Genomic DNA, 11944 nt, shown 5'->3' on the forward strand with positions numbered 1-11944 from the left:
ATTTTCAATTTCTTTTCTCCCTTACAATGTAATGAAGGGCAATTACTGTAAGGAAGTGAGACAAAAAGTGATCGAGTTATTGTGGAAAAGGTTTGGGCTTCAATAAGCAGCTTCTTTTCACTCCTTTTTGAATATGTATAATTATGGTTTTGTGTTTTTGTTCTTCAACTTGTTAAGGTTATTTACAGACAAAGGAACAGAGAGCTTTATTTTGTTTGACATGTTTGAAATAATTAACCCTTTAATTTACAGGCCTCTGATTATGTCAAGAAATAGCCAAGAAATAACAATAACAATTAATTGTGTAGTAATGTCAAAAAATAGCATCACAGTCAATTTCATAGTAATGTCATGTTTTTCATAAAGGCAAAAGATTACACATGCTTTGAATTTTTTTAAGGGGAAAAGCCAGAATTTTTCTCCACCAAGCCCTTGCAGTTGACCATTATTTCTGGTCTATTTCTTTTTTTTTTTTTTTGTGAAACACAAGACAAACAACATAACGGACATACAGCAATGGATACAGAAGATGTGTGTGTGTAGTTCGAGTGCAGTGTAGTGTGGTGGTGTAATAGTGCAAAGACAAGGAAAGAAATTAAAGAATCACGACGGTGACCTAGGTCTCAACAACAAAAACGATACAAAGGGTAGTAGGGATAACAGCTATAGTACTGATGACAGCATTAATTCTGGAGGTAAGAAGGAAGGAAAGGGGACAGCCAGGATCAAGGATGAAAGAATGAAAGAATGAAACAAGGGAAGAGGGAGCAGAGAATGGGTGCTTAAGTGGAATTGGACGTGAGTGAATAAATAAGAATAGACAGGTAATTGGATTGATTAATAAAATGAATTAAAGAAGCGGTGCGAATGAGAAGAAGAGGAGAGAAAAAAGTAAATAAATAATAAACGAATAAAGTTGATAAGGAGCGAAAACCAAAAACGATTGAACAAGTAAATGCATGGATAAGTAAATAATAAACTGGGGTCATTTTGTGGAATGTCACATTGACAAGATGCATCGGGTCCCGTTGATCGGTCAGGCACCGGACCCTGGACCCCCGCCGCCACCGCCCCCAGTCAACCCCCCGCCCCGCTACACCCAGTCACCCTGGGTCGCCCCCAGCCCACCTTTCCCTTTCCTTTGTTTTTGTTAGTGTGGTGCATTAAAAACAGGGTGTTTGTGGTGCATTAAAAAGGGACCGGGTAGGCCATGTAGAGTGTTTAGTTTGTATTTGTTTTCATTTCTATTTCTAAGAAATCAATTGTTATTTCTTGGCGATATTTCTCAACATTACTTTGAAATTGATTGTGTTTTTGAGGCTATTTCTAGACATTATGACGTAATTACTTATTTTTTCTAGGATATTTCTTGACATTATCACATAATTAGTGGCCTGTAAATTAAAAGGTTACCAAATAAATATTTTTAAAAAATAACGTTTTTGTGATGTATGCATGTGTACAATCAGTCACACCGTCAGAACCAGGAGACAGGTTTGTTGGTGTGTCAGTATAAGGCTCAGTGGAGAGTTAAACTCTGTCTCCACCTTGTGTCAGATCCAGGTGACTGCAGCTCCCAGAGTTTGTCTGAGTGTGAATGTAAAGTTCCTGTATCTGGTTGTTGCTCCATCAGCATGGAGGTCTGGAGTCCTGTCCTCTGATGGTCAGGTTGTAGCAGCCTGGTCCTGACTGGATGAAGTGAGTGTAGATGTAGTTGTTGATGTGTCAGTGTCTCCTGTGACAGGGAGAAGATGGTCTTCTGCTTCGTGCTGCTCCTCACACTGACCTCCCGTGTCTGTGGTGAGTTGACTCCTTCACTTTATTCTCTACAAACTGATACAAGTCCTCAGTTAGTCTGCTCCTCACTTCCCTCTGTCTCCTCAGAACCAGCACTTGTAGTGAAGGTGACACAGAGCTCCTATCAGGCAGAGGAGAACCACAACATCACACTGGAGTGGACCTTCAACACTCAGGGTTCAGCAGAGCTTCTCAGTATCTTGTGTCGACTCTTCACTGGTGACCAGAACCCAAAAGTCGTTTACCATCTCTATGAAGGAGTTGAGGACTCAGAGTCTCAGAATAACCAGTTTTCAGGACGAGTCCAGTGTGACAGAGACATCCTCAGAGAAGGACGAGTCAGACTTCATGTGTCCAGACTCAGGACTGAAGACTCAGGACTTTACCAGTGTCATGTCCTCAATGAATATGGGAGTGGCTCTGCTGACTCACAAACCTCTGTCACCCTGAAAGACCATCAGGTCAAGAGCCTACGGTGTAAAATCTTTAGGCAACCATTAGTTTTATTTCAGTTTTTTTTTTCTTTTTTTTTAAGAAGCTACAGTAAGACCTGTGAGATTCTGAAGATATCTGAAGAACAGTTGAAAATGTAATTTTTTCATCTCCACCTAAAAAACAAACAAACAAACAACACATTAGAGTAAAATCTACCTTTGAATCATGGGATATCAGGCAAATGAATAAGTAAACTGTGCATAAGTAGATGCTAAAAAATGAATATGAGCAACAAATGTTTTATTATCACAGATATGTCCAGGTGGAATTTGACTACTTGAAAACTAATTATATTTCATTAATAGCCTATGTCATAATATTCACTGTTTTTGGCTCATTTTGATTTCACCCGGAGCTCTTCACATTTTCCCATTCAAATAAGACCATACAACAGAAATGAAGTTTGACTCCAATATGTTACAAATAAATATGCTTAGAAATGTGAAATACTACATAGCTAAACAACGTGAATATCAAGTACTATAACACAAACCCAAATTTGCTGCAACTAGGAGCAGTCAGATGAATGTTTGTGGTAACTAAGGGAAAAACAAACAAACTTCCTGGGCCTGTTTCAAAGTGAGAACCACAGCTGACGCTCCAGAAGTCACCCCAAAGACAGTGTAGCTACTGTATGGTAAAAAAAAAAAAAAAAGTGCACACTTCACCCTAGAAACCCGTTCATCTTTATGTTAACAACCAGGACCTTCACATTGCATTTCAGACTTTTTTTTTTTTTGAGCTGGAATATAACTTTATAATATAATATGTTCGTTACTCTTTGGCTGCTAGGAGTGTGAGGGGCTAGTCTCCTGTTTGTAATAGATGGTGTGTTCTCATCAGGATTCATTGAAGTCGGTCTTCTCTGGATGATCACAAGTGATGATAATATCATAAAGATGGGATTTATCTAATATGATGTCTGTAGTTCTTTATTCGTCAAAGTGCACCAGATTGAAGCCTTTTAATATAAAATAGCCAAAATATCCTGCGTATGGCCCTGTCTGAGTGGACAGAGAGAAGCTTCTCAGTGGAGCTGTGAGGTGACTCCAGTGTGAACAGCAGTGGCGCCATCTTGTGACAGAAACACGTGACCGCAGCAGCAGCTCCTCAAGTAGTTTGTTCCTCCAGCTGCTACAAGGTCTGATAGCTGAGTTATGAAGACAGAGACATGGAGGGGTGACGTCAGGAGACAGAGAGACACTTTAGAATATAGAGCCAATATTCAGGTGGTGTTGGTATTGAACATGAAGGCCACGCCCCCTCGCAGTGGATGTGACTCTGTGGGTCAATCCAGGGGTGCAGATCCGATGTCAGGATTGGGGGCGACACAAAAGTGATTTATTTATTTTTTGTCCATATGCAACTCATACCATGCCCGCCATAAATCACAACTTGGTAGAGGCTCACCATATCATTCAAAAAGTCCTGCACAGGGAATTATTTATTGTGCTTACCTTTCTTGTTTATTTGTCCTAAACAGCCAACAGCGTGAATCACTGCTGTTATATTAGTAAATTATAATTTTAAAGGTCTCGGACCTTTCACCTCCCTCCGACCCTCCCAGATCCCCAATTCTTCTCACCATCTTCCTTTTCTCCCAGTGTATGGGACTACTTTATGCATGATTAACTGATATGGATGAATATCAAAATATGAAGCCCTAAGATTGAGGGGGTTGTTTTTTTTTACATTTAAAGCCTGCTGATGTCATCAGTGTCTGTGTAAGAAACTACCCATTCATTTGCATCGTAGTGAAGGAGACCAGAGATTTCTGCTCTGGTTATTTGTTCCACCATTTCAATCATTTCTTTTTAGATGTTAATCTAAAATGTGAAGAATGTGAAGTCTGAAAATACATTTGTTCAATTTTGAATAATTTAGGTATTTTCATTGGGGGGGACAATTCATTTTTTTCAGAAATTAGGGGGGGACATGTCCGGTCTTGATCACAGTTTTCAGCATTTCTTCAGCAGGTTTTCAGATATTTCCACATTGCTTCAACGATCTGATTCAGCATTTAACATTCACACACATTTACCAGTTTATACATTGTGTTTGAGGACAAAGTCTTTTCTTTGAGAAATTTGGGGTCTGACATTAAAATATGAACACACAGGAATCAAATAACTTCTCACACTAAAATAAAGGTTTATTTATGAAAGGCACATTATTTATACAGTTAACTAGAAAATCACAGTAACATGAACATAACATTCAAGATTTGTAGCAGATGTTTGTTTGACCAGTTCAACTGTTACTATTGCTAATACTATAATGCTGCTAATGGCAGTCGATTATACAGTCCAATCCTTCCCCAGCTCTCTGGTCCTGGTCTCTCTGTTGGTCTCTGAGTCTGAGGTTGAGCAGCAGCTGCTGTAAAGGACATCAACATGTGGTGATTCATCTGAAGACAAAGCTTTTCATTGAACCAGGAAATAAAACACTCACAGCTGACTGACAGGGAGAGTTCAGACCAGAAACAGAACTTTATTTTTGTGTCTCCTGTCAATGTACAGTCATATATTGAAGTGTCTAAATATTCCACACAAACTCCTACTGTATTTCTATCATAGCAGAACTATGAATTGTGGGTAATCCCCGCAGGTAAAGTCTTCAGACTTAAATTGACAGCTTTAAGGCCACTGTTCACTGTTTTTCACATTGTTCATTGTTTTTCACACAGTGGAATTTGAATGAATATCATAGTCATAAGTCAGTAGCCTACTGAATTTATTTGTGATGTGTGATTTTTAGACACTGAAATCTGATACAAAAAAGAAATCATGAAAATGAATCACTTCATTTGAAAAGGAAAGTGTGAATGGTCATTTTGATCATTACCGCTTTACCAAAGCTTTTGCTCTGTTGAAAGTACCCATCGAGTTCCAAGTTTATCCCTGAAACTCACACTTTGTAGTAGAAGAGTTTATTAGTGAAACTGAATCACCTCTGAATCTTCATTGATACGTTTCTGCACCTTCAACTAACAACAACTATGCTCTAACTGTAGGCTATATAATAATAGGCCTAACGCCTATATAACTTCATTTAGTTCAATAATTGAATAGAGTGAATCAATTTAAAGTGCTGCAGAAAAGAATGCTGAATAGTAAAAAAAAAAAAAAAAAAAACAGACTAGAGAAATCATGAGTGTTTTTATGAATATGATTGATTTTAAACATACATTTGCAAGGCTAAGCTTAAAACAAATGTGTATTTCTGTTGCAGGTGTAAAACTATGCCATTCACAAAGCAAGTTGTACAAGTATATCTCAGTTTAAGAAAATGTTTAAAAAAGAAAAAGACAAGTGAAGTGCTTAAAAAAAAGGATGAAGAGAAAAAGAAGGGAAAAAAGAAATAAATGAGCTGTGTCCCACTGCTATTTTGCTTGTTTGTTATTATTATATGTTTCATCATCTTTTTTGAAATAGTGTATAATATTGGTGTTGATATTAAGTCAGTGCAATTATAACTATAGAAAGGGGCAGGTACTATACGTTTTTCTTCATCCTGCTCTTTTTCATTTATGGTGATTATAGCCTACATCATGTAAATATGTGCAATCGTGTGAAATGCAAACCATGAATGGAATAAATCGAAATGAAATGAATATGCTCCCTCCCATTAAAGGAGGTTGTTTCAAAGAAAGAGGAACTGCTGCAATATTCAAACAAAGTAAAATTCCCCTGGAGTACATGTATGTTGTGAGCCAAAACCATTACAATATATCTATTGGCAGGTGTATTCGTATGGCTCTTTGGGTGTTTAGATGATTTAGTGATTTAACTTCATTTCTACATCCTGAATTTAATAATTAATGACATAAAATTACGCCTGTAATTATCTCAAATCAACGATCAATGGATCATCAAGAAAGTAGAATATCTGTGAAGTCGTTAAAGGGATAGTAGCATTTTTTTTTAAAAGTGGGGTTGTATGATCTACAAATAGCCCCTAAGTACTTTAATTGCAGTAGAAGACTCTCTGCACTCCTCCCGTTAGCAACGCCAGCCCATAGCCCTGCCCAGAGATTTACAACATACAGTGTTGTGAACAGACCCAAAGAAACGGCCTATTTTCGCGGTAAAAAGAGGTTTTACCTGAAAAAAAATACACAGTTCCATTGTTCACTATAATATAATTTTTTCCAGCCCTTCAAAGTGCAGGAAAAACTGCCCAGGGTTAGCGCCCACCGATCAGCAGTTGTTTAGGTCCAAATAAAAACTGCGTTTTTCCTGCACTTTGAGGGGCTGGAAAAAATTTTATAAAAGTGAACAATGGAACTGTGTATTTTTTTTCAGGTAAAACCTCTTTTAGGCCGTGAAAATAGGCCGTTTCTTTGGGTCTGTTCACAACACTGTATGTTGTAAATCTCTGGGCAGGGCTATGGGCTGGCGTTGCTAACGGGAGGAGTGCAGAGAGTCTTCTACTGCAATTAAAGTACTTAGGGGCTATTTGTAGATCATACAACCCCACTTTCAAAAAAATGCTACTATCTCTTTAATTCATGCTCCAGCACTCACTGCCTTTTACCCTCTGTCTGCTCCAGCCTGCAGATCTCAGCAGCAGATCCACCACCGTGCGAACCGAAAACACCAAGTCCCTGATAGAGTGGCTGAGTGAATGTGGTGTGGACTTTGTGGAGCAGAGTCATGGTCTCAGAGACACTGTAGAAGGACACAACACCGGCCCTGTAGTCCAGGTACACTCCTACTCTGGAGGACTGGGGGCCTGAGATAAAAGTAACAACACTCTTATGTCTGAATTCATAGCTGTTGTTGAAACACTCCAAAGCCCACGACTTGTCATCGTTTCCAAATCCGCTTTCATATCCTGTTCTGCTGATGTCCTTGTACGTGACCGCGACTGAAACTTCATATCTGCCCTTCTCCACCTCCCAGTAGTGACGTCCACTCAGACTCTCTGTGCTCAGGACCTGAAACATGTCGCTGAATCTGTCTGGGTGACTCAAGTACGTCTGTTTTTCGCTCATCACGGTTGCTTTTCTGTTCCCTTCGGATAACAGCAGCCAGGCGTTTGCTGTGTTTGAATCCAGTGTGATTTGTTGTGAATATGTCAGGAATGCAGCTCTGGTCTTCTGGGCCTCTGGTGCTGGTGGCAGTAAGACGTCCATGTCCATGTCTTCTGTCTCTGTCAGTGAGATCTTGCTCCAAACATCTCTAAGGACGTCCTGCAGTTGATCTTTGACTTCTGACACAGCAGCCATCACATCCTCAAAGTACCTCAGAGGACAGATGTTGCTGGTGGGTGAGTTTGCAGGTTTTCTCAGACATGCCATTGTCATCGAGGGGTAGTAAGACTCTGTGTCTTTCTTCCTCAGCCTGGTGATCTCCTGCTGCAGCTTCTCCTCGTACTGTTTGGCCCGACCGACCTCGGTTCTCTGCCTGGACCTGATCTGCTCCTTCACATCCAAACTTGTATTGTTAAGAAGACGGAGCAGCTGAGAGAAGATCTTCTCCGTATTCTTCACTGCTTCATCAGCAGAGCGATCGATGGCCTCCACCTCCCGCTGAAGCTGCTCCACATCTTTCTCTCTGTCCTGGATTCTCTGCTGGATCTTCTGCTGACTTGTTCCAAACTTGCCCCGCCTGTCCCAGTCCCACCGTTCTTTATGTTTATCCACGGAGCAGGGGTAACAGATACACCGTTGATCCGTGTGGCAGAAACTCTTCATCGCTCCACCACGATGAGATGCACAGATGTTCTCCTCAATCCTCTTTGAGAAATCCCAGGCCACGTCTCCCGGTCCGGCATAGCAGCGATCGGCTGGAGCGGCTCTGAGCCCGCTCTTCTTCACTTCCTCCACTAAATCTGCCAACATGGTGTTTTTCACCAGGACAGGTCTGGGTCTGAAGGTCTGTCTGCACTGAGGACAGCTGTGGATGTCCCTCGGATCCTCTTCATCCCAGTGGCTGTTTATACACTTGATGCAGTAGTTGTGTCCACAGGGAATGGTCACTGGATCCGTCAGTAGATCCAAACAGATCGAACAGCAGAGTCTTTTATGATCCATCAGGTTTTGTTGCTGCGTCATTTCAGCACAAAAAAAAACTGTGGCTGTATAATAGTTTCACTTTCTCAGACAGGGTAAGAACTAAGAACTGATCCTACAACGATAGCTTTACTTCCCTCCCTTCATGTCCGCCTGCTAATCTGCAGTGAATGGGGGTTTCACTAAACCCATCCATACACAGTCAGATCTGTGACAGAGGCGGGAAACAGGAAACATCTGGAACGAATGGGACTGGCTGTGCTGGAAGAGATAGGAGGAGCTATTGTGTTACTGAACCATATACCAGGAAGAGGAGGGATTTATTCTACAAGATGAAGTGAAGAGTATGAGGCTACAGTAACAACAGTTAGAGCACAACTATAACTAACCCTGCAAATGACAGGTTGATGCGTTGCAGTAGCAGTTACAACTAGAGAATGCATTTCCTGAAGGAAATACGGGTGAATGCTGAAAGCTGGAAGCTGAATGAGCTGAATAAATTGTTGAAACAATGCTGAATTAAGTGAAGAAACTGAAGAAGCAATCTTGAAGACATGAAAAAATATGAAGAGTATGAAATGGTTGGAAATTACTTGAATTGTTGAAGATCAGTATGAAGAAATTGAAAGGTTAAAGTGCACTCAGATTTATTTAAAACAGTTTGAAAACATTGTTGAACCATTACTAATATAGATGAAACAATATCCGAAGAGTAAAAGTAGAATAATATAGAAGTAGTTACAATCTGTTAAAGGGCAGAATAACTAAAAATAACGACAACATATCTGAAGGGTAAAAGTAAAACATGTTAATAAAAAGTTTGAGGAAAATGTAGAAATCCTGCATATGCAATAATTATATTCTAAATGATCACAGTATTACAAACTTATAATGAACAATGTCTTGATAAACTCATTTAGGAAATATCTTAAAAGCTTTGTCATCAACATCTGAGAGTGTCTGACAGAATTTGTATGATACGTATACAGTGCATACAAAAAGTATTCAGACCCTCTTCAATTTTTCACCATTTGTTATGTTGCAGCTTTATGTTAAAATCCATATAATTGATTTTTTCCCTCATTAATCTACACTCAGCACCCCATAATGACAGCACAAACCCAGAACTCTAGAATTGTTTGCAAATAAATTAAAGAAGAAAAGTTGAAATATCATGAGAACATGAGTATTCAGACCATTTGCTGTGACATTCAGGGGCCGTCAGTTTCTTTTATTCATCTTTGAGATGGTTCTACACCTTCATTTGAGTCCAGCTGTGTTGAACTAAATAGTTTGGGAAGGCACACCTGTCTATATAAGACCCTACAGCCCTTGAGATCCATGAGGTGGAAAGAACTGCCCGAAGAGCTCAGAGACAGAATTGTAGCAAGGCACAGATCTGAACAAGGCTACAAAAAATTCTGCTGCACTTGTTTGTAAGAGCACAGAGGCCTCCATCATTCTGAAGTTTGGCTCAACTCTTCTCAGAGCTGCACTGCACAACTGAACAGTTGGGGAGAGGAGCCTTGGCCAGAGAGGTAACCAAGAACCCAGAGATCACTCTGGCTGAGCTCCAGAGATCCTGTGTGGAGATGGGAGAAAGTTCCAGAAAGACAACCATTGCTGCAGCCTCCACCAATCTGGGCTGTAAGCATGGGTGCAGATCCCGGGTGGGGACGGGGGGGACATGTCCCCCCCCCCAATTTCTGAAAAACATGAATTGTCCCCCCCAATAACAATACCCCAAACTATTCAAAATTTAACAAATGTATTTTCAGACTTCACATTCTTCACATCTAAAAAGAAATTATTGAAATGGTGGAACAAATAATGTTTGATAAAAATATTTCTGACTCCACATCCCATCTGGTCTCCTCCACTATAATGCAAATTAATGGGTAGTTTCTTACACAGACGCTGATGATATGAGCAGGCATTAAAAAAAAAAAAAAAAACCCTCAATCTTAGGGCTTCATATTTTGATATTCATCTGTATCAATTAATCATGCATAAAGTTCCATACACTGGGAGAAAAGGAAGATGGTGAGAAGAATTGAGGATCTAGGTCGGAGGGAGGCGGAAGATAAGAACGTGAGTAGATATTATATGTCCGAGACCCTTTAAATTATAATTTACTAATATAACAGCAGTGATTCACGCTGTTGGCTGTTTAGGACAAATAAACAAGAAAGGTAAGCACAATAAATGATTCCCTGTGCAGTACTTTTTGAATGATATGCCGAGACTCTGCGGAGTTGTGATTTATGGTGGCATGGTATGAGTTGCATAAAAAAATCCCTTTTGTGTCCCCCCCACTCCGGACATCAGATCTGCACCCCTGGCTGTAGGGGAGAGCGGGGCACAACCTAACGGATTTTGTTTTGGGTAAATATCTACAGATATATTTGAGTTAGATAATTTTTTTTTTTACACAAGCAACATACACATCTCTACTACAAATGAGCACTGGAAGTTTGTTTCTAGAACTTACCATTCTTTTACAATTTCACCACAGATGGAGGAAGTGAAATGTTAAAACCTACCCCACTGGTGGGGTAGGTTGTAACAGGGAGGGTGTTAGTTGTAACGCATGCTGGAAAGGTTTGTTTAAACAATTGATTCAGTACAATTTTATCTGAAGACTGATTGTTTGTCCATCTATGATACTAATAGATACTCTGTAAGAAAAACATTGCTATTTTTAGAAAATAAAAGATGAAGAGCACTTTCAAAAAAGCTTTAATATAATTGGAATTAATCAGGCTGTCAGAACAAAAAAACGCTCTCCAAAATGTAACATGAAATTATTATTTTAAGTTTAACTGATAGCCTATAATGTATTTTAATAATAATAATGATAATATTAATATTAATAATAATAATGCTCACTCTCCCTTTTCTTTCTAGACCTCATTCGGGAGATTAATTGCTTATATCAAGGGTGCAAACCTGTCACACACTGTTTTGTTTTTTATTTTTATTTAATTTTCATCTTAATTTTTATTTCTGTTTTGTGTAATTTATTTATTTATGTTATGATTGTGCTTGATCAGTTTTTTGACGAGGTGACAAAATCATGGAAGGAAAAAAAAATAGGCCAATATATATATTATTTTTTAATTATTAATAATTCAAATTATTATGGACACTAATGACCTATTTTGCATTTAAAAACTGCTATTTTCGCCGAAAGGTTAAGTTTGCACCCCTGTTTTATGTCGAAGACTACATGAGGGGTTAGTTGTAACACAGTGTTACAACTAACCCCTCATGTAGTTTCCTTACTCTTGCCTAGCTAGCACTGGCTACGAGCTAGCTACAAGCTTTAGCATGGTACCATTTTTTAGCTAAGAAAACGCTGAAAAAGATGATATAAGAATGGTTTTGGGGACTTGCACACATGCTTCAGCAACCAAAAAACTAGCGATATGGAAAAATATACTTTCATGGCGCTAAAACACACTTTCGCACATAACTCTGTGAAATCGCAGCGGGATCTTCTGAATCTCCTCCACATAAAAGTGCTAACTAATACGGACCTGTGGCCGGAAGTTGGCGGAAGTTGACTTGTGCGTCTGGATAAAAAGTCAGTGTTTCAACTTGCCCCGCGTTAGGTTGTGCCCCGCGCTCCCCTAA

General features: G+C 39.4%; 1 protein-coding gene across 1 annotated transcript; it reads right to left on the bottom strand.

Annotated features, from left to right (window-relative positions):
• Positions 1–6801: 6801 nt before the first annotated feature.
• Positions 6802–8386, bottom strand: LOC146977796 (E3 ubiquitin-protein ligase TRIM65-like). The gene has a single exon (XM_085792465.1). The coding sequence runs from the start codon at positions 8348–8350 to the stop codon at positions 6815–6817; it is 1536 nt and encodes a 511-aa protein (XP_085648591.1). The 5' UTR covers positions 8351–8386; the 3' UTR covers positions 6802–6814.
• Positions 8387–11944: the final 3558 nt, after the last annotated feature.

This window comes from Trachurus japonicus, chromosome 12 (genome assembly GCF_045865225.1).
Source record: "Trachurus japonicus isolate A0001 chromosome 12, Traja_1.0".
NCBI lineage: Eukaryota > Metazoa > Chordata > Actinopteri > Carangiformes > Carangidae > Trachurus > Trachurus japonicus.

Bases quoted from the DNA above. Each gene is read 5' to 3' on its own strand.
- LOC146977796 (XM_085792465.1), bottom strand. From the start codon at position 8,350: ATGACGCAGCAACAAAACCTGATGGATCATAAAAGACTCTGCTGTTCG.